This window comes from Arabidopsis lyrata (genome assembly GCF_000004255.2).
Source record: "Arabidopsis lyrata subsp. lyrata unplaced genomic scaffold ARALYscaffold_6, whole genome shotgun sequence".
Classification (NCBI taxonomy): domain Eukaryota; kingdom Viridiplantae; phylum Streptophyta; class Magnoliopsida; order Brassicales; family Brassicaceae; genus Arabidopsis; species Arabidopsis lyrata.
In genome coordinates, this window is record NW_003302550.1 from 13,250,110 (window position 1) to 13,272,262 (window position 22,153).

At 41.4% G+C, this 22,153-nt stretch overlaps 1 protein-coding gene and 2 pseudogenes across 2 annotated transcripts; 2 read left to right on the top strand and 1 right to left on the bottom strand.

Annotated features, from left to right (window-relative positions):
- Positions 1-580: 580 nt before the first annotated feature.
- LOC110227365 lies at positions 581-10,914 on the top strand (annotated as a pseudogene).
- LOC110227321 lies at positions 10,844-13,256 on the top strand (annotated as a pseudogene).
- A 5,742-nt stretch (positions 13,257-18,998) lies between these two features.
- On the bottom strand, positions 18,999-21,364 carry LOC9308357 (putative nucleolar protein 5-3). Of its 2 annotated transcripts, none has more exons than XM_021021256.1 (8): positions 21,273-21,364; positions 20,975-21,078; positions 20,834-20,875; positions 20,558-20,740; positions 20,301-20,465; positions 20,024-20,224; positions 19,435-19,932; positions 18,999-19,353 (listed from the first exon to the last, which is right to left on the bottom strand). In XM_021021256.1, exons 2-8 carry the CDS (start codon positions 21,050-21,052, stop codon positions 19,084-19,086), a joined length of 1,437 nt encoding a protein of 478 aa, XP_020876915.1. In that variant the 5' UTR covers positions 21,053-21,078; positions 21,273-21,364; the 3' UTR covers positions 18,999-19,083. The 2 variants fall into 2 exon arrangements, with proteins under 2 accessions (XP_020876915.1, XP_020876916.1); XM_021021257.1 differs by lacking the exon at positions 21,273-21,364 and adding an exon at positions 21,159-21,240.
- Between the last annotated feature and the right edge of the window lie 789 nt (positions 21,365-22,153).

A 22,153-nucleotide genomic window follows, 5' to 3' on the forward strand; every position in this document is an offset into this window, starting at 1 on the left:
TACGAGACCAACCAAAGATTGCCACGTAGTCAAGATAAGGGCCCATAAAGGATGAAGCCCAACGGACCCATGAGCCGAAGGAACGGTCGAAGTGGTTGTCACCACTTCGAGAGTCCGAAGTGACTGCATTGTGACATGAGTTCGATGTAGAAGACACGGGTAAGACGGTTCAGGAACGCTTGGGCCGAAAAGGCGAGGCCCACGAAGATCAGAGTCAACTCAAATTCAAACGTTGAACATTAAAGTCAAGGAATCAAAACGGACACATTTAAGAAGGAATAATTGTACTTAATTACTCATTTTAATGTCGTTCTCTAAGTATAAATATAAAGGCCAATGGCCATGTAAAGGGGATCTTCCTCTCAAAAAAGAAATACTATAGCAATTTTTGTAGCAATTCATAAGCCTTTTACATATTCATTTTTGTCCCTCAAGAATAATCTTTCCTACTTAATAAAATACTTGAGTGTGTGAATCCGACATCCACACTAATGACATCGCTGGTCCGCACTACAGATCCACATGTACCCTTCAATCCCTCGAGCGGTTGAAGGAGCTTTGCCGGATTCCGTCGGAAATTATGGCGGAAGCACAAATAGCCGACCCCACATAATCCCCAGAGAATCACCGCGATGGTTACTTCTGTGTGTACGAGATTTACTTCAAGGGCTGCGGACTAACCTTCCCCCTTCCCGAAGCCCTAGTTAGATACCTGGCGGCTCTTGAGATAGCTCTCCCTCAACTAACCCCCAATCTTCTCCGAACCATCCTCGGAATTATAACAGTGGCGGCGGAAGCCGGATATATTATCGGAGTCCCCGAGCTGAACGAGCTTCTAAGCATGAGAAGTTCGTTGAAGAAGACGGGATATTTCTCAGCGTATCCGAATGCCAACAGGAACGTCATCTCGCATCTTCCGAACAAGGATGAAAATTGGCACCATCCTTGGTTCTTGATTAAGAAAACCCCTGCTTCGATTGGAAATCTTTCAGATTTACTCCCATCGAAGTGGTCTGCGAAGCCTGGTAGAAATTAGGTCGCATATATTTTTCCCAGTTGTTTTACTATCTCTGTTGATTAAACTCGTTGTTTTCACTTTGATACTAGGATTTTTACTATCAATTACCCTAATATACTATCATGTCATTGCAGTATAAGAGGTTATCAATCCAATCAGGTGCTCTCACTATCAATCAAGATATGCTCAGAGATAACTAAGTCAAGCCAAGCAGAATAGAGGTTTGTTTATCTAACAATCCTAAGCGAACATGCATAAAAACGATAAAACTACAGAACAGGAACGATCATGCATAAAGAGAAAGAACTATCAATAGTAAGCAGCAATAAGCAACAGGTAAAGAGACAAGTAAATCAAATGAGATAAAAGGTCCTGAGGTTAGGGTAATCGATTATAGCAGTCTCCTTAATCTACTTAGGTGGTTAACAATCCAAACAGGCTATCCCTAGACAATAGATTCAACTACAGACCAATTCACTCTCATGACAGAGATCCTCAAGCAATACCAGTTCCAGACCTAATCATCATTAGCGAAATCTAGCAAAGCAGGCAATAAGATTCAATCTAATATAGTCAATAAACATTCTAAACATCCAATCTCTTGGGCTAGAGTATGTAAATCTCTGGAGTAGTTGGTTCAGACATTTCATCGAACACCTGGTGGGTGTGGAAATGTCTGGGTTCAAATCCCAGTTGATCAGAAAGGAATAAGCACTAAGTACTACTAATCCAGAAGGGATTCAAGAAATTCTACACTTAACCACCTAAATAAACTAAGGATTCCACACCTAATCTATCCCATCCTCAAGAACCCTAATCCACTACTCAGACATGCTCAAGAACACAAACCCAGAAAATTGCACAAACCCAGAAATCGCTAAAAACTTCATATGTTATAGATCAAAGCAAGATAAACAACTTTGCAGAAGGAAATTATTGCAAAAACTCAAAGGATCAAAAGTAATTTGGATTACAAAAGTTTGCAGAAATATTGTTCAGAGGATAAAAGCGAGATCCTTTGGGCAAAGCCCTAAGAGGTCTATTTATAGCAAAAGTAGAAAACCCTAGTACACAAAACGACAAAATAGAAAGTCGGTTTAGGGTCTACTCGAGCTGGTACTCGAGTGGCTTGGTCGAGTAGTCCATTCTTCAAAGGTTGCATCTTGCTCGGGTAAGTCTCTCAGGTCCAGTTCGAGTAGCCTGTTCGAGTAGATTGGTCGAGTATGTCTTGGTCTTCTCTTCAGAAATCTGCTCGAGTACACTACTCTGGAACTGCTCTGGCACTGCTCTTGCACTGCTCTTGCTCTGCTCGAGTACACTGCTCTGGCTCTGCTCGAGTACACTGCTCGAGTACACTACTCTGGAACTGCTCTGGCACTGCTCTTGCACTGCTCTGGCTCTGCTCGAGTACACTGCTCTTGCACTGCTCCTTAGTACCTGAATGTACCAGATACAACTCCAAAATGCAAGAATGCATGCTATGCTAATGTAGAATACTCTAAGTATGCAAAGTGATGCAAAATGACTACAAATGGCAGTAAATAAGAGTGAATACTAAGCTAAATGCATAGCAAATGTATGCTAAAAAGAGGTAAAATACAGAGATATCAACTCCCCCAAACTTAGCTTTTGCTTGCCCTCAAGCAAACAAATAGAACTAAGCTGGAGAAGAGGTTTGAAGGTGGGGATTCAGAACCAAAACATGCATATAGAGTAAGTGAATTCAATGTCCAGGTTGCTAATTCTAGAATGCAAGGTTGACTGATCTCTACTTTAAAACTTTAGCCATCTCCTTCACATCTCAACCTAACTTCTGCCTTAATCAATTCAAGCAATCACCTCAGCACATTCCCTTTAACATTGATTAAGTGAGAACCGTGGATCATACAATGCAATGGATATGAAGTCATTTGGTTTAAGGGTAAAGGTTTAGAGACAAAGATGGTCCCTTAAAGATCTGGTTTAAATCGCAACAGGGGATCTCTCAAGAATGATTGAGCTTTAGTAGAATGCTAAAGGTGAGTATCAAGTTATGCATACAAGGATAAGACCCCATCTACCCAGAATGTAACCAATATCAACCCAAATGGAGGTCCTATTTCTAATCCCAGAACATGAACTTAAGTCTACCCTTTTTGCACTCAAAGCATTTACAGACTTTTACTCACATCATTCCTTTCTTTCCTTTGCTTTTCTATCCTAGGAGAAGCTTTCTTACTTTGCTCTTTCTAGCGGATTAGGATTTCTTTACCAACTAGGGTTCCCTTTTCTTTCTTTTTATAACATAAGGCTTTTTACCCTTTCTCTTTAAGCTATTACAGAACCCTTTTCTTTACTTTAACATTCCCAAATCCTTTACTAGACTTTTCTTACTTTAGCTACTTCTCCTAAGAACTCTTTTCCCTTTTCTTTTCAATGATGAACACAACCTTTTTTTTTTCTTTTAAACACAACCCAAACCCAGAATTAAGCACCCACCTAGTCCTATCTAGTCCAGATAACGTGAACTAGAACTACATGAGATACTATCCTTGTCGGTACAGACCTAACACTTTCTACCAAGCTCAATCGAAATTAGGCCTCACAGTCACACACAAATGATAAATGGCTTGAAAGAAGGTTAAGGCTAAGGGTGGGGTATAACTGCTCCAAAGATGGGAGTCAGCTACTTGGACTAGCAAGAGTGATCAAAAGGTAAAAGAAAGTCCAAGTATTTTAAGGTATCCATGAGTTCATAGCACAATGCACAGCATGATAATTATAAGTCAAAATTAAGGTTCAAATTGATAGGGAAATGCATCAGATCAAAGCGAGTTTCGACTAAGAACAAGAAAATCAAGCGTTGAATTCAAAAGATGGTGCGGTCTTACTTCAAGTTCAATCGATTACGCATTAGAGAACTAACAACCTGGGCACTGAGTTCTACTTAGTGAATAAGCATATTTACAAGGTTATAATCATCATAATCTCCAATGCAAATGCATGATGCAACAGCCCTAAGTGAAAGCATACTAAAACAATCCTAAAATGACAATGCAAGTTATATGAACACTCTGTTTTTGTGAAATCATTTTCGAAAAATTTCAAATTTTTATGGTTTTTCTATGCCTTAGATGCAATGATGCAAAATTTGAAATAAGAAAACAAAACGCAATGTCAAATACTCCCTGAGCCCTCCCCCAAACTTAAATTACACAGTCCTCTGTGTAACAAGAGCTTGGAAGAGAGTACTCAGGGCAAACCAATAGATAAACAAGATGAAAGATGATATAAACAATGGTGAAGTAGAGTTGTTACCTGGTCTAAGTAAAGAAAGCAGAGACGTAGTCATCCATGCTCTCACTTGTGTAGCTCCAAGGTACTGGCTGGGATGAGGTCGGGACAGTGTGCTCGGGTATCTGCTCGGGTTGCTGCTCGAGTGGTGTACTCGAGTACAGTACTCGAGTACTGTAGCGTTTCTGCAAAAAATTTCTGAGCTTTTCCTGAACCAAAACCTTTCCCCTTTTTCCTGAAAATCACAGACACTACAAAAACACATCAAAAATAACAAGAGATAAAGAGCTATTTACAAGGATAAACATGGGAATTCCTCCCAAGTGAGCTTGTTTAAAGTCTTTAGCTTGACTTCTCACACTGAATAAGCTTAGGGAGGGTTGTAGAGAGGAAGTGAGGTCTCCTCTGTCATGCAGGTGGATGAATCATCTGGCTTAGCAGGCTCTCTTGATAAATCTGCAGTTGAGTACTCAATGGCCCTTTTCTCATAGTAAGCTTCTTGTTGAGCAACTGGATAGTCTTCTTCTGTAGACCATGCTGAAGTGAATTCACTCCCCTTTGCGCTGACCAGAGTAGACGCTTCATCATTTGGGATGTCCTTGATTTGGAGTGGTTTTTGGTTGGCTATCCCATGGAGCTTCTTGATTTGATCCTTCAGCTCTCTCACAGTGTCAGTTAGCTCCCTTATGGCTTTATGCTGCCATTTAGACCTCCTCTTGAGTTCTAACCAGCCATCTTGCATAGGCCTGGGCAAAAAAACCGCTAACCAAATAACCGACCGAACCGAACCGAAAAAAACCGAACCATATCCGAACCGAAGTTTTTAAAATAACCGAATGGTTTGTAAAATCTCCTATCCAAACTAACCGAAACCGAACCGAACCGAACCGATAACCAAACGGTTAACCGAAATATCCAAAAACCTATAAGATACCCAAAAATAATATCCAAAACTATAATTATAACCTCAAAAAATTAATTATTTTTATAATCAAAACAATCAAATACTTTAAATAATCAAAATATTCAAATATTGTTTGTTATATTTATCAAAGTTAAATACTCTTTTACAAAATTGAATCAAATTTTAATTTTTTTTCTAATATTTTAATTTTTTTGCATTTTCTTTTTGTATTTTTTTGGTTAATTTTGGTTAGTTTCGGTTATATTCGGTAAATTTCGGTTAATTTGGGTAAAAACCCGAACCAAACCGAACGTGATAAAAGTTTGATTAGTTACGGTTACCTATTTAAATATCCAAACCGAACCGAACCGAAAGGTAACCGAACCGAACCGAACCGAAATTCTTAAAATATCCGAATGGTTATTATATTACCATATCCAAACTAACCGAAACCGAACGTAACCGAACCGAAACCGAATGGTCAACCGAATGCCCATGCCTAATCTTGCACAGAATTGCTAGACTCTAGCAGCTTATCACGATGTTTGGTCGAGCTAGAGTTCTCCAGACGAATTGTAGGCTTGCTCAAATGTATACTCGAGTCAGTTAGTTGAGCATGTGTTGAGCTTGCTTCATATGCCACCTTAACCTCTGTTTTTGACCCAATCAAGCCTTTAAAGACCTCTGACCCTACTATTTCCTTGTGTGAATCTAGTGACTTACCAAAGCTCAAGGTTTCAGTGAGAAGATATCCTGCTTCACCACTCTTAGTCAAAGAAGTTTGTTGGTGATCTTCCTCAGCAACCTCCTCTAGCTGTTCATCAGCTAGGCAATCCATTACCTTAACTACGAAGGTCTGTCCTTCAATTGTTGGCTTCCTCGTGGCATCATTGATGTCAAACTTCATTTTAAAATCATTTCCCAGATTAAGATCAATCTTCCCATTCTTAACATCAATGACAGCTCCAGCAGTGGCTAAGAAGGGCCTTCCTAAGATTAAAGGATCTTTTGGTTCATCCATTTCTAGCACTATGAAGTCTGTAGGGATTTCAGCATTTCCAATCTTAATAGGCAAATCTTCTAATAACCCATGAGGAAATCTGATAGACTCATCAGCCAGGATCAAGGAGATGTTGCAAGGTTTATACTTGCTGAAACCCAGTCTCTTGGCCACGGAGAGAGGCATGAGACTTTTAAAAGCACCTAGATCGCAGAGGCAGTTACTGAAGGCTAATGTGCCTAGAGAGCAAGGTAGAGTAAACGAACCAGGATCTCCCAATTTCTTGGGAATAATCTTCGTTTGGATGATTTCACTACACTCATGACTCTCCATCCCTTGCACTTCCTTAATTCTCTCCATTACCATGTCTTTAAAGAACTTGTGAGAATCCGGAATAAGCATGAAAGCATCAATGAGAGGCATCCTTAATTCAATCTCCTTGATGTGTTTACCAAACATGGCTCTGTACTTCTCAATGATATCCCTCTTGAATCTTCCTGGGAATGGTATTTTGGTCTTGTAGGGTGGTGGAACGAAAGCTTTCTTCTTACTCTTATCAATAACTGGTTCTTTGATATGGGGGCTCTTAGCTTGATCCCTAGGTACAGCCTCTTGGTCTAGCTTAGTGGTGTCTTCTACTTGAGTTTCATGCTGAATGAAATCCTCCCCATCTTGAATCTCACTGTCCTCAGTGACAGGTGCGGGGCTAGGTCGAGCTTGCAGCTCTCGACCACTGCGAAGGTGAATAGCATTAACATGACCTTTCTGATTCTGAATAGCTTTCCCTGGCAGTTGCCCTGGATTCGTTGGCGCAGAAGTAGAAGCAATTTTGCTCTCCACGTACTTCAACCTGGAGTTTAGAGCCTCAAACTTGATATTGAGATCATTGAAGGAGCAGTCTACTTCGTTGTGGATCTCAGCCATTTTCTTATCACCAGCTGCTTGACCGTGTAGAATCTGCTGAAGCATTTGTTTCATCTCTTGATCTTGTGCAGGTGGAGCTTGTTGGGGTTGTTGTGCAAAACCGGGTGGTGGATTATATTGTTGATAACCGCCATTAAACTGCTGCTTTGGGACAAAGCCTTGATTGTATGGTATGAATGGCTTGGACTGGTTCTGTTGTTGCTGAGGGTAAACCTGATCCTGAGGGTTTGCAACATTCGTGCTCCGGTAAGAGAGATTAGGATGAGCAGGCTTGTAGGGGTTGTAGCCCTTGTTGTAGCCACCTTGGTTCTGAATGTAGCTGACTTCTGCAGCCTGATTGTTCTCCCCCTCTTGGATTTGATAGTGCTCTTCTTCAGTGATATAGTGGACTGGTTTCTGGTTAGTAAGCAGAAATTTATCCAGCTTGTCGTTGAGAGCCTGAACCATCTCTTTAGTATGCTTTGCATCCGGATCTCCAATACCTCTGTTGGAGCGATCAAAATCCTCGTTATAGTTACCATCAGATAGAGCTAAGTTCTCTATCAATTCCCAGCCTTCCTCAACATTCTTATTCAAGAAATTCCCATTAGAGGCAGTGTCTAGCAACATTCTGATCTTGGGCAAAACTCCCCTGTAGAGTGTGCTGAGTAGTGAAGCCTTCTTGAAACCATGGTGTGGACACTGTATAGTGTAGCCTTTGAATCTCTCCAAGGCCTCACAAATGGATTCAGACTGCTTTTGAGTAAAACTGGAGATTTCATTTCGTAGACGTGCAGTTCTTGAATTGGAGAAGAACTTTGTTAAGAAAGCCTTCTTGCAATCGTCCCAAGATGTGATGGAGCCAGCAGGTAGTGTCTTCTCCCAGTGGTGTGCTTTGTCTCCCAGCGAGAAGGGAAATAGACGCAGCTTGAAGCTGTCTTCACTAACACCATTGATCTTGGTGAGGCTGCAGAGCCTATCAAAATTATCCAAGTGATCCAAGGGATCTTCCAGAGGCAACCCATGAAACTTGTTACCTTGAATCATTGAGATCAATCCACTCTTGATCTCGAAATTGTTGTTCTGGACAGGAGGTGGAACGATGCCCTGTCTCTGTTGATGGTTGCGTGGTGCATCACCATCACCAATGTTCCGTGGTATACCAACTCCTTGATTATCTTGATCTTGTGGTTCCATGGCTACTGGATTGTGCAGTTCACAACCGTCTCTAGCTCTACGTTCTTTCAACTCACGGGCTAACTGGTTGATGTTGTCTTTGTAGCTGATGAGGTTGCTGGAGCCTTGAGAACGAGTTTGCATGCAAAGTGGCTAGTCTCGACGTGTAGACTCGACTTGAGGTCGAGTTGGTACCTGGAGCACAAAAACAAGCAGCTGAAGAGAGTAGTTAGTAACCAAAGTAAAGAAAGAACTTGATCTTAGCAATTCTAAAATCTTGAATGTAACAAGCAGACACCCAAATGGCAACGGCGCCAAATTGATACTAGGATTTTTACTATCAATTACCCTAATATACTATCATGTCATTGCAGTATAAGAGGTTATCAATCCAATCAGGTGCTCTCACTATCAATCAAGATATGCTCAGAGATAACTAAGTCAAGCCAAGCAGAATAGAGGTTTGTTTATCTAACAATCCTAAGCGAACATGCATAAAAACGATAAAACTACAGAACAGGAACGATCATGCATAAAGAGAAAGAACTATCAATAGTAAGCAGCAATAAGCAACAGGTAAAGAGACAAGTAAATCAAATGAGATAAAAGGTCATGAGGTTAGGGTAATCGATTATAGCAGTCTCCTTAATCTACTTAGGTGGTTAACAATCCAAACAGGCTATCCCTAGACAATAGATTCAACTACAGACCAATTCACTCTCATGACAGAGATCATCAAGCAATACCAGTTCCAGACCTAATCATCATTAGCGAAATCTAGCAAAGCAGGCAATAAGATTCAATCTAATATAGTCAATAAACATTCTAAACATCCAATCTCTTGGGCTAGAGTATGTAAATCTCTGGAGTAGTTGGTTCAGACATTTCATCGAACACCTGGTGGGTGTGGAAATGTTTGGGTTCAAATCCCAGTTGATCAGAAAGGAATAAGCACTAAGTACTACTAATCCAGAAGGGATTCAAGAAATTCTACACTTAACCACCTAAATAAACTAAGGATTCCACACCTAATCTATCCCATCCTCAAGAACCCTAATCCACTACTCAGACATGCTCAAGAACACAAACCCAGAAATTTGCACAAACCCAGAAATCGCTAAAAACATCATATGTTATAGATCAAAGCAAGATAAACAACTTTGCAGAAGGAAATTATTGCAAAAACTCAAAGGATCAAAAGTAATTTGGATTACAAAAGTTTGCAGAAATATTGTTCAGAGGATAAAAGCGAGATCCTTTGGGCAAAGCCCTAAGAGGTCTATTTATAGCTAAAGTAGAAAACCTTAGTACACAAAACGACAAAATAGAAAGTCGGTTTAGGGTCTACTCGAGCTGGTACTCGAGTGGCTTGGTCGAGTAGTCCATTCTTCAAAGGTTGCATCTTGCTCGGGTAAGTCTCTCAGGTCCAGTTCGAGTAGCCTGTTCGAGTAGGTTGGTCGAGTATGTCTTGGTCTTCTCTTCAGAAATCTGCTCGAGTACACTGCTCTGGCTCTGCTCGAGTACACTGTTCGAGTACACTACTCTGGAACTGCTCTGGCACTGCTCTTGCACTGCTCGAGTACACTGCTCTGGCTCTGCTCGAGTACACTGCTCGAGTACAGTACTCTGGAACTGCTCTGGCACTACTCTTGCACTGCTCTGGCACTGCTCCTTAGTACCTGAATGTACCAAATACAACTCCAAAATGCAAGAATGCATGCTATGCTAATGTAGAATACTCTAAGTATGCAAAGTGATGCAAAATGACTACAAATGGCAGTAAATAAGAGTGAATACTAAGCTAAATGCATAGCAAATGTATGCTAAAAAGAGGTAAAATACAGAGATATCACACTTCGCAGCTTTCGTCGCTCCGACTCTCCCGTCTGAAGAATTTGTCAGATTCTTCAAAATAATCCTCGAAGGGGAAACCCTTTGGAATTCTTTCACCATCGATCGGTTCATTGAAGCCCATCAGAAACTCAGGATGAGCCCTCCCAATCAGCTTCATCGACTTCCGCCTCCTCCCTCTACTCAGGGAATGTCAGCTCGGGCCCTAACTGCCCAGCGCAAGATGCTCTCCAAGCCGATAATTGAGGCTTGCGAGGAGAACAAGGCGTTCCTTGCGACCGCCATTGACAAAAAAGATTATGGTAGGACCTTTCTTGTAGATGATCGTAGCTCCGAAGGTTCCAGGTCCGTTGCTTCTTACAGACTGACACCTCGTCGTGAACGTGATGATCGTTCTCCTCGGAGGGCCCGATCTCCTCATCGCGACTCTCCCCGTCCCCCTCGAGATGATTTTAGCAACGAACCACTTAAGAATCTGATTCGCAAGAAGAGAGACAGGCCATCTCGTAGTGGTTCCTCTCCGCGGAGGGAGAAGTCAAGAACCCGAACTGACCGTTCCCCTCGATCGTCCCCTCCTACCGAACCAATGGGTCCTCCTCCTCCTGTTGACATGTCTTCTTCTTCCCAACATAGTGGCAAGAAGATGAAGAAGTACGCGGCTCCTCAGAAGGAAGGTTCTGGGTCTCGAGATGTCTCCTCGAAATCAAAGCCTGCTCTTGTCCCCCAGGTCAAATCGCTTTCAGGTCTGGTGATGATTTATGCACACTTAAAAGCTTTCATCCTGTTTAGATTACAAATTCTACAACTCTTCTTCTTCTACCTTCACAGCTATGAAGAAAGAAGGTAGTGTCTTCCGATGCTTCAAAACCCGATCGGGTGTGATCCTACCAGATTTTGAAAAGTGGCGTCCTGCAATTCGCAAACGCTATTTACTTCATGCGCATCATTCGTCTCGGGTTAGTCCCACTTCATTTTGCTGGTTTCGCTATTACCCTTTATTCTGACTCACCACCTCGTGTTTGTATGAAATGTTAGGCAAACAGCGAACTCAACGACATGGTTGAACAGTACGAGGGATTGTTACTTAGTCGGCAACAGGAGATTGACTCGTGGAAGAGCAAACTTTCGACTCTCGAGGCTGACCTTCGCTCGTCTTCCGGCCCTAAGCAAGAACTGGAAGATCAAGTTGATAGCCTCATATCCGAGCTCGGGGCGATAAAGTGCGAGTTGCAAGACCAGTATGATCGGAATTACCAACTCCAGGATGAGCTTTCTGGTGTTCAAAGCAGACTCACCGAGTCCGCATCGACCGCTTATACTCTGACCAACCAATTCGCTGAACTTGACGCGAAGTACAAAGCGGTCGTCAAACTAAGGGATTCCGAATTGGCTAAGTCATCATCGAAGGCTAGAAAGGAGGTCAAGGGACGCGGGATGGAGCTGATTCAGGGAGCTATTCGCTTTATGCAAACCGAGAAGGCACGATCGGTACTTGAGTCGGATATCAAGGAGTACGAGAGCAATTTACTCTTGCTAGACCAAATTCATGAAGAGGGTTTTTCTGAGGAGCAAGAGAGGTCCGATCTGACGGCTAGCTTGGCTGAAAAACGAAGTCGTTTTGAAGCTCTCCCTGAATCGGCCTTCAATCCTAGACAGTTCGAGGAGTTCTTCACTGAATCTCCTCCCCTAAGCGAATCGAGTTTGGATTGGGCAGGTAAATCCTATTCTCAGCATTCACCGTTTACATGTTTTGTGTCTTCGGCTTAACTGAAATCATTGTTCACAGGTTCAAACGAGCCGGAAGGTACTGCCCCAACTGAGGTTTCCGCTGTACCAGTGGTCACCCCGGAAGGTGAAGGTGCCGTTGGGAGTGAGCAAGGAACTTCTTCTGAGCAGGCCCCCGCCAAGGAATCGGATGAAGCATCCATGTCTGGGAATGAGCCCGAGGTGGCTGCTAACCCGTAGTGGCTGTGTCCACTTTGAATTGGGACTTGTCCCATTTATTTGAAAGACTTAACTTTTATTTTTGGATGTTGTTTTTTTTTTTTTTTTCTTCGCCTATGGAGGCTTTATTATTATTATTATTATTATTATTTTCCTTTTGAACAAGATATTCGCCTGAGGAGGCTTTTAAACCTTTTTCAAGTTATAATCCCTAGAGGGTTTGGTTAAAACAATGCGCGGGTTTGCAAAGTCCGCTTTTTAACACTTTTTGGCCTTGTGGCTATGTCTTTTGAGATTTTTAGGCTGATCAGACCTCTCTCTTAGAGTGCGAGAACTGAGCTCGGCTTAACGCGTGTTCCCCCACCTCGGGTTTAGTCAACTCGGTAAATTTGTAGGGCTTGGGCTTCAAAATCTTTTTGTACTTAAGGGGCCTTTTGCCTTAAATGTGACGGTTGCTCTTTCCTTTCTTGGAAATAGGAAAAGCCGCACGTCTTTAAGGCAATAACTGCCTTTTCTCTATTTCCAAAACAGTTTTAACCACTCGGGCACGCTACCATTATTGAATTTATGGTTTCAAGATAAACCCTAGACCTATAAATAGAGGCTTCTCTGCCTCCGAATTTTCTTCAAGGATCTCCAAAATTCACTTGACTAGTTTTAACAAAAATGGAGAACGAAAACGTAACCCCCGTCGATCCAGGCAGCCCACTATTCTTATCCGACGATGGTTTCGAGCCGGCCGGCGTCCTCTTTCCTCACAACGTGTTCCACTTCCCTTCGAGGGAAAAGAAAGAGGCTTATGACTTCATGGACAAGGTAAGTATCCATCCTTCAAGACCTAACTTTTCTACCCCTCTCTTTAATTTACTTGTTTTTGTGTCAGGTTGTCTACAAACATCGCCGTTTGTGCGATGAGAGGCAGTGACCCTTTTCAATGGGAGTGGAGGAACTTTGATTCAATCGCAGAGATCCCGAGGATGCTTCGGATGTATCTCCGCGGTAGAGGTCAGGTTCCGGGACCCGTGAATGCCCCGGTCGGAGTCGCCCCGCTTGACAGCGAAGAGGAGGAGGACGACAACCCTTGCAAGCGTGTCCAGAACGAACCCGGAGTGGATGGCAAGAGCGAGGCGTCCACTTCGAAATCTAAATCGACGATGAAGGAGCCTGTTCCTGAGCCCCTTCCATAAATACCCCGAACTCCGTTTTTATTTTTTTTACTTTTAAACTCGTAATGGGCTTCGGCCCATTTTGTTTATGGAAAATGTTTTATTACTTTCCTTTTTCTTGATATATTTTCGGAGATATGTCTTTAATGCAGGGGCTTAAATCTCTCCGCGAATCACTCTATTCAAAGATGGAAACCGCAACCTACTAGGGACATGATGCTCCTATAAATTATAGCTTCGACTTCTCTTTATTCTTCACCATTTCCTTTACTTTTGTAGGAATGGAATTCAACCTTCGGTGTTTGGAGTCCATGCCCGATTTCTCCAGGGTCGGGATGATAGATGAAGATGTCTTCGATGTGCCGAGTAGGCGGCCCTCTCCTCCTTGTAGCTTCTTCAGATCTCCAATCCAAACTCCGTGTGCCTTGATTAAGGATCTCCCGGACAAAGACCAAGAGATTGCGATGGCATTTATCAAAGCACTTGCGATTCAACATAGGAAGTTAACACTGGAAAAGAAGAAACTCCGGAGAAAGATTCATCGAATGCAACGCAGGGTTACTACGATATCGCGAGATCTTCACATCCTCAGTTCTCATCCCGGAGAATGGATTGAGCTCAGAATTCCGACTTCGCTCGTATTCCGGACTGCGTGATGCCAATCCTCGACCTCGCCGGTCAAGGAGTTCAGGTGTTCTGCACATCGAGAAGAGCTCCCTGAGTGTTTGAAGATCGACACCTTGTCTTATTTGCTTGAATAAATGCTTTGTTTCCAGTTTCTGTATGTTCGCCCAGTCGAACTTTGATTTGCTTTGAAGAAAAAATAAAATAAATTTTTATTAGTAGCTGAACTCATTTCCGAGCTGCCTACGTACCCATTTCGGGATCAAGCCACACCGTAGTTCATGTACATAGTAAAAACGTGTGTCTTAAACATAAAATTTCTTTAGGTTGATTACATTCCAAGGTCGCTTGACTGGCCTATCTTCCAAGTCTTTCAACCTATATACGCCACTGCGAACCACTTCGGTAATAATGTAAGGTCCTTCCCAATTAACGCCGAGTTTCCCTGCGCCTTCTTCCTTTTTATTGTCAAAAACTCATCTTAGCACATAATCCCCTACGAAGAACGGCCTATTTTTGACTTTGGAGTTATAGTATCGAGCTGCTGCTTGCTGGTAATTTTGAATCCGAATTAGAGCTTGATCTCGTCTTTCATTAATGGTATCTAGCGAGTCATCGAGCATTGCTGAATTTTCCTCTTCATTCGACGGTGCTTCTGTTCGGCGAAGGCCAGGTACGTTGAGTTCAGCTGGTACTACTGCTTCCATGCCATAAATCAGAGAGAACAGAGTTTCTCCAGTAGGTCGCCTAGGGGTTGTACGGTAGGCCCATAGGACGGGTTGCAGTTCATTATACCATCCTCCCTTTAGGTGATTCAAACATTTTTTGAGATTGCTCAGAATTGTCTTGTTCGCGGCCTCGGCTTGGCCATTTCCTTGTGGATACCGTGGAGTAGAGTAGCTGACTTTGATTCCCCATTCCGAACAAAAAGCTTCGAACTCGTGTGAAATGAATTGTTGTCCATTATCAGTAACTATCTCGTATGGAACTCCATGTCGGCATATGATATTTTTCCAAATGAACGTATTTACCGCCGAGTCTTTGATGCTAGCGTATGCTTCAGCTTCAATCCACTTCGAAAAATAGTCTGTCAAGACCAATAGGTATTGTACTCCTCGAGTTGATCTGTGCAATGGTCCAATGATATCCATCGACCACCCATAAATGGGTACGGGGCAGAGATGGAGGAGAATAACTCCGAAGGTTGATGGATCAATGGTGCATGAAGTTGACAACGTCTACACCTTTGGGCGAACTTGACGCAATATGTGATCATTCTTTTTATTTTAAAAGCCATAGCCCTTCCAGACGAATGACTCCCACACAGCCCTTCGTGTACTTCTCTCACGACGATTTCGACTCGGGTCCAAAAATGCATAATAGATAAGGGTCACTGACACCTCGCCTATACAACGTATCCTTTGATAGACAAAATTTCGCACTAAGGATTCTCATTTTCCTGGCTTGCCACTTATCTTTTGGGAGCTCGCATGTCACGATGTAGTGCTTTATTGGCTCCCTCCAATCAGCCCCCCAATCTTTAGCCGGAATTTGGTCAATTTCGTGAAATATTCGCGGTTCCGGTTCGGGATGTTCATTTGGTTCGAGGTCTGGTTCGGGATGGTCGTCTTCGATTAATGGTCCTGTTTCTAGAACTGTTTCTGGAAGTATATCTGGCTCCTTGCTATTGCTTTTCTTAGATAAGTCGGGCTTAGATATATTCGACTTCTTTGACTTCCTCCGTTTGACAGGTGGCAGTTCGATCTCGGGTTCACCACGATCACGCGCCGCTGCTCGAGATCTTGTAACAACGAGAGCTTCTTTGTCAGCCTTAATGCTTCGCTCCGAGATACATTCCACCGGAATGATTCTTTTTAGTTCAGGATCTGACGTTGATGCTAACGCGGCAAGTGCGTCCGCGGTTGTATTTTCTCCTCGAGGTATGCGAATTAGTTCGAACTTTTTGAAGTCTTTGGACAGACCCTTCACTACTTCGAGGTATGCCTCCATTCTTGAGTCTTTGGCTTCATAATCGCCATTGAACTGATTAACTACTAATTGCGAATCACAATAAGCAATCACTTCTTCAGCTCCAACTCCTTGCGCTAGTCGAAGTCCGGCAATTAGTGCTTCATACTCTGCCTCATTGTTAGAGGCATTGAATAATAAACGGAACGATTGTTCAAGAATTTCTGATGTAAGAGATTCCAACTTGATTCCTACCCCGGATCCTTGTTTTGATGAGGATCCATCTACATATAGTTTCCAAGTCTGATTCTCCGGCTGTTCTGGCGCGCCCAGTACTGGTAGTTTAGTTAGGAAATCTGCCAAAACCTAAGCCTTCATGCTGACCCGACTTTTGTATTCTACTGCCCATTTCGCCAATCGTCCGGACTGGTTTGGACTATGAAGTATTGTTCGAAGTGGTTGATTGGTTAATACTTCGATTGGATGGGATTGGAAATATGGTCGTAACTTTCGAGCAGAAGTCACTACTGCAAGGGCAAACTTTTCCATCATTGTATACACTCAAATACTTGTTTATTTAGTGGGCAAGATTATTCTTAAGGACAAAGATCAATATATAAAAAGCTGCTAATTGCTGTAGAAATGGCTATAGTATATTTGCTAGAAAAATTGCTTGTTCTCTTACATGGCTCTTGGCCCTCATACTTATACTAATGAATACATTTAACTCCTAATTAAATATAAATATTCTCTCTTTAGTGTGTCCGTTACAGTCTTTGAATTTAATGTTCGAACGTTTGGATTTGAATTAACTTCGAACTTCATGGACTTCGCCTTTTAGCCCGAAAAGTCCCGAACCGAAATAATCTTGACTTCGACTTCGCCCCTACCTCGGGGTACAATCACTTCGACCATGTTCTTGGGTTTATGAGTCCAACGGGCCTTATCCCTTGTGGGATTCTATCCTGCTTATGTGGCAATCTTTGGTTGGTCCCGAACCACCCGTGCGGGATCCGACACCAACAGTGATGTAGGACGTTGGATATGAGTTGGGAATAGGCCACTCGTACAGCTCCGCTTTAGTTCGACCTTGGAGTAACCGGACCCCCTTTTTGAGATCCTTCACCTGAAAGGAAGCCGGGAAAAATTCAACCGAAACTTGATTAGCATTACAAAGCCGATAAACTGAAATTAAATTTTTCTTAATTTCTGGAACATATAAGACATCACGAAGAGATAGTGATTCAGAGGATGAGGGTAGAGAGGCTGAACCGGTGTGAGTTATTTTTAAACCTGAGCCGTCTCCAATGAGAACCTCTTCTCCTCCTGTATAGGGCTGATGAAGAGCCAGATTGTTGAGATCCGTTGTTATGTGATGTGTGGCTCCAGATTCAAGTACCCACGGGTTGTACGGGTACGGAGATGGAGCGGCAGTGACAAAGTTTGCTCTTGGTTGCCACGAGGTTGGTGGAGACGGAGGCGTTGGTAGCAAAGGAGGGTTACCTAGCGCCTGAGTTTGGTATGATTGAAGTTGGTAGCAGTGTTTGGCAGAGTGTCCTTGGACACCACAGATCTGACACTTACCAAGGTATGGTTTGAAAGGACCACGAACCTCCGGTGCACGAACAGAGTTTTGCTTCCAAGGTTGGTTGCTTGGCGGCTTATAGGCAGAACGATTGCGGTTGTTGGAGACATAGTTGGCTGTGATAGGAAACGTTGCTGGTGCCGTAGCTGTCATGATTTTAGCTTCATGGTTAAGAAGCTTCTCATGAAGTTCTGTTATGCTTGGTGGAACATCACGGCCCTCCATCTGGTCAACAACAGATTTATAGTCTTCGGAGAGACCCTGGAGAATGTAGTCAACTTGGTCTTCATGATCAATGATCTTACCAAGAATAGCCAACTGATCAAATCGATTTGTTAGTCCCTGAACATATTCATCAATCGTACGTGTACCTTTCGACCACTGCTTGAGTTGATGCTTGAGTTGCTTGATGTGACCACGACTCGGCTTAGCATAGGTTAAGGCAAGCGTATTTCAGACGTCAGCGGCGGTGTTGGCACGAGAGACTGTGGACTGGACAGAGAGGGAGAGGGCACCAATGAGAGCAGAGTAGATCAGGCGATCTTGTCTGGTCCAAGCTTCAAAAGCAGGATTTGGTGAAGTGACAGCGTTGACAATGATCTCCTTGTCTGGTACGGTGGTAAAGGCATCGAGATGCTTGTCGAGACCGTAACCGTGGAGGATAGCGTGAACTTGGCGGCTCCACATGATGTAGTTGGAGGCCGTGAGCTTGGTAACATTGAACATGTTAATGTTAATAATGGAGAGGTAGCGGCGAGAGTGATGGTTTCGGCAGCAGGGGTAGCCATTGTTGGAGAAGAAAAACAGAGTATGAAGAAGACAAAGAAGACAAAGAAGAAAATGAAAAATGAGAGGAGCAGCTGCTTTTAGGTTTCTAGGTATCTTTTACTGCTCTGATACCATATAGAATATGGATTGTGAATTGGATGATTCTTATTGATTGAGTACAGAGAGTATATATACAACTAAATGATTCTAGAGACTTATAATACGACATTATGACAATATATACACTTTACATATTAGGAACATTGATTGATTCCTGTGATAATTGTGATTGATCCTTGATATGTTCCTGTTGTAAAAATTCATCCTCCTGCCTCTCTTTAACTTAATATTACAGCGGTTTCACCTCACAAAATACTAGCCAATCCGATTGTTTCCCCTTCGTTTGGTCTTTGGTTATACGACTATCAATTACTATCACAAGATAGTGGCTAAGTAGATCACTATAGTCTTTACTTCAATACTACAGTTTCCTGTCACAATGTAATCGCTAGTATAAGACTATTTTGCTACCATTTTATTTTGTGACAAACAATTTGTGAAATTATGAGTAATCAACTAATCATCTTATTAGAATTAGACTATATTTAATGGTTAGGTCTTTGATTCGTTTGGCAGAAATGCAGCTTCTGGATCACGACTGAACCACAGATAACCTTACAACAAAGAACTGAACTAGTGAACTGTTCTGTTTTCAAGTTTGAGATCTTAGAAAAAAAAAAAAAAAAAAACTTACTTAACACCTATGCAAATGAAGGAAAAAAACACCCAACGCAAAAGAAAACAAACATTTTTTCTGGTTAATTTTTCGTTCTTCCTGACAAAACGTAAAGAAACTAGACGTGATACTCACGCAAAAATTTTGATATCTGAGCTAATAATGGTTTAGCAAGCTAACTGGTTAACATAAACGAAATAAATAAGAGGAATTAAGAAAATCAGGATTAATAATCCTGTAACACCCTCGTGTTTACTCTTCTTTACGGGCTCTTTGGCGGTTTCAAGTTCTGCTTCTGTCTTCTTCTTCTTCGAAGGCTCCTCAGTTTTGGGTTCTTCCTCATCATCAGCCTTCTTCTTTTTATCTTTGTAATAAACTTCTTCTTCTTCGAAGGCTCCTAAATCCCCTCCTTCAAGATTTCTCAAACGCGCTTCCAGCTATCAGAAAAATTAGACCATCAATGAAGGAAGTAAAATGTAGATAGGATGAGGCATGAGAAGAAAAATATTGAAGAGTACCTTTAAGCGGGTTTCCACTCCCATTGTGTTGTCTTGTCCATCACCAAAAGCATCACACCGTATAGCAAGAGCAGCTTTTGCAGCTAATGACCGTGAGATTTTACCCTTGTGCTCTGGTGCAGCTTGGCTAACCACAGGTGCATGGTAAATCAGACCGTGCTTTGGAGTGGCGTGGTTCATCCTGCGGGCTCTATATAGGGCCTTTTCAGCTCCAAGAATCTGAATCGTGCTCCCAGGTAGCTTTGCGAGGTTTAATAGACTACCACAATGAGAAATAAGGCGAGCACCGACTAGCTCCCCGACAAGGGCAGTTAGATTTGGTGCAATTTTGTTCATTCTACTCTTCAAGTAGTCATTAAGCTGAGCTCTGTACTCAGCAAGAGACAGAATCTGGTCACAGAGTTGTCGGATGTGAATCAAATCAAGGTCAGTGACTTCAGTTCCCATAGATATCACAGCAACCTCTTTAAGTTCTGCTTCAACTTCATCAGCCAATATCTGAGATGACATTGGACACAGAAAGATGTTATAAAAAGGCCTAACAAATTAAAGCAAGTCAAATTTCGGAAACCGGTAAATAGGGATTAACCTCGGAGAAGTCTAGATTTGCAGCATTAATCCGATTCCCCATTAGTTTAACAGCCTTGGCATATAAGATATTGTCCTGTACGATCTTCGCAAGCTCGGGAAAATGCAAACCGTACAATTCACGAACCCTCATAGCGTAAGTGTTACGCTCTTTGTCAAGATCATCAAGAAGACCAATAACTTGGATTATCATGGTCTCCACCTAACAAAAAATAAAGTATGAGGGAAAAAGTAAGATAAGCAAGCGTAAAACAAACACAGAGGAACTCAATGACTACCTTATCAGAGGTGATTTTTAGTTTATATCTAGCAAGGATGTGAGACAATTCCAGGCTCATTGGAGCTAAATCGTTATCATCCAATCCGGATAAAAGTTCGGTTAACTGGCTTCTCACACCGCGTAATAGCTCCATAACAGCGTTGTTGTGAACACATTGTACGTCCTAGAAGAGAGAAGCAATTCCGTAAGAAACAAGCCATATTCAGAAATAACAAAAAAAAGGATCATAACAGAAACTCCGAACGAAATACACACCAGTTTCTCAGTGATAATATTTCCAATATTTGAATCAGCCACCGCTAAGGTTTCACCATCACCACAGTTATTTTTCAAGAACTTGCGTAGACCTTTGCTTGAAGTTCCCTCTACCAATTTAGCCACTGCTTCAAGAGCTTCAGATGTATTGTCAAACTTATGAAAAGCTATTAGCCTAACCATCTGGAATAACACACCAAAATTATTAGCCATGAGAAACCTACACTAAAAGTCATATTAGCCAGATACAAAGTTTGAACAGAAATAAAAAATCACCCTTCGAGCTGACTCTGCAGACGAGAACTCATCACCCAAATCCTACAAGCACAACTTTGACATACTTAGAAAATAAAAACAAACGAGACATATACAAAGTTTAAGAGCAATGAAAGTAAGAGAATGAATAAAGTAAATAACCTCAACATTAGAGAGCTTTCCTTCATCTAATACTTTAAAGAGTGCAAAACCACCTGACGTCTCAAACAGTACTAGCATCTTTACAAGCTATCTTAAGTCAGTCCCTGAAAAAACACAACAAGATTAAGAGAAACCCTTAAATTAACTCAACGTCACAATCAAAGTCAATATAAGTTAGAATTACCGAAGTTAATGTTTTGAGAGCTAATTAAAGCCACTAAGGTACTAAGCAGAATACAAGTTAAGGCCAATACTATGTTCAAATTCTTCAAAATCGGACAAAAGAACAGAACTATACTTTGTCAAAATCTAGAACTTGAAAGCCACGTTCCACTGACAAAGACGGCGAGAAAGATTCAGTTAGAGGGTTTACGCACAGCAGCAGCGTTAGATAGAGAAAAGACAGAAAGCGAGAGAGAAGAAAAATAGGAGCAACGAATATGTTAGGGCTTTATGGTATTGAAGATTCTAAATCGATAGAAGATAAATATATCTTATATAAAGTCTATCGATAAGATTTTTACACGTGTAACACAATGTTTTCCTTTTATTAATTTTAGAATATAAAAGTATAATTGTAAGAAAATAGAAATTAAAATAATTTAAAAAATGTAAAAAGATAATTTATAGAAACTATACATATATATCTTATATAAAATGATTTTAAAAATGCAAAATATAATTATTAGGAAACTAGATGTATCTTATTATTTCAAAATAGAAATTATAAAATTATTTACTAATTCGAATTTAAATTTTCCAATTCTAAAAGAAAAAGAGTATTTTTTTCCTTAAAATTAAAAAAGATTTAAGAAATTATATACCTAATTAATAAAAAGAGCACTTCGGTGTATTTCTACCAGAGCTGACCGGATCGGTCGATAGGGTTTATAAAAAAAGATAATTAAGGAAAATATATAATCAAAAATTTTAATAAATTATGAAATTAATAAATAAAATACAATAATTAAGAAAATTATACAATCATTTAGTAATTCTAGAATAAAAAGGATTGTAAAAACTAGCTCTATATAAACAAGAGAAATTGTTAAAAATTCCCCTTTTTCAATACCTCTTTCAAAAATGCCCCCTTTGAGAGTCCATTTTTAAGTTTGCCCTCTTTTAATTTTTAATGACCATTTTACCCTTATTTGAAACAAAATTAGGTCCACAAAATAC

Bases quoted from the DNA above. Each gene is read 5' to 3' on its own strand.
- LOC9308357 (XM_021021256.1), bottom strand. From the start codon at position 21,052: ATGCTAGTACTGTTTGAGACGTCAGGTGGTTTTGCACTCTTTAAAGTA. The intron at 20,225-20,300 runs GTAGTCATTGAG...ATTTTTTGTTAG, and splicing joins TAAAAATCACCTCTGATAAG to GTGGAGACCATGATAATCCA. The intron at 19,354-19,434 runs GTACTCTTCAAT...TTTTTCTGATAG, and splicing joins GAGTGGAAACCCGCTTAAAG to CTGGAAGCGCGTTTGAGAAA.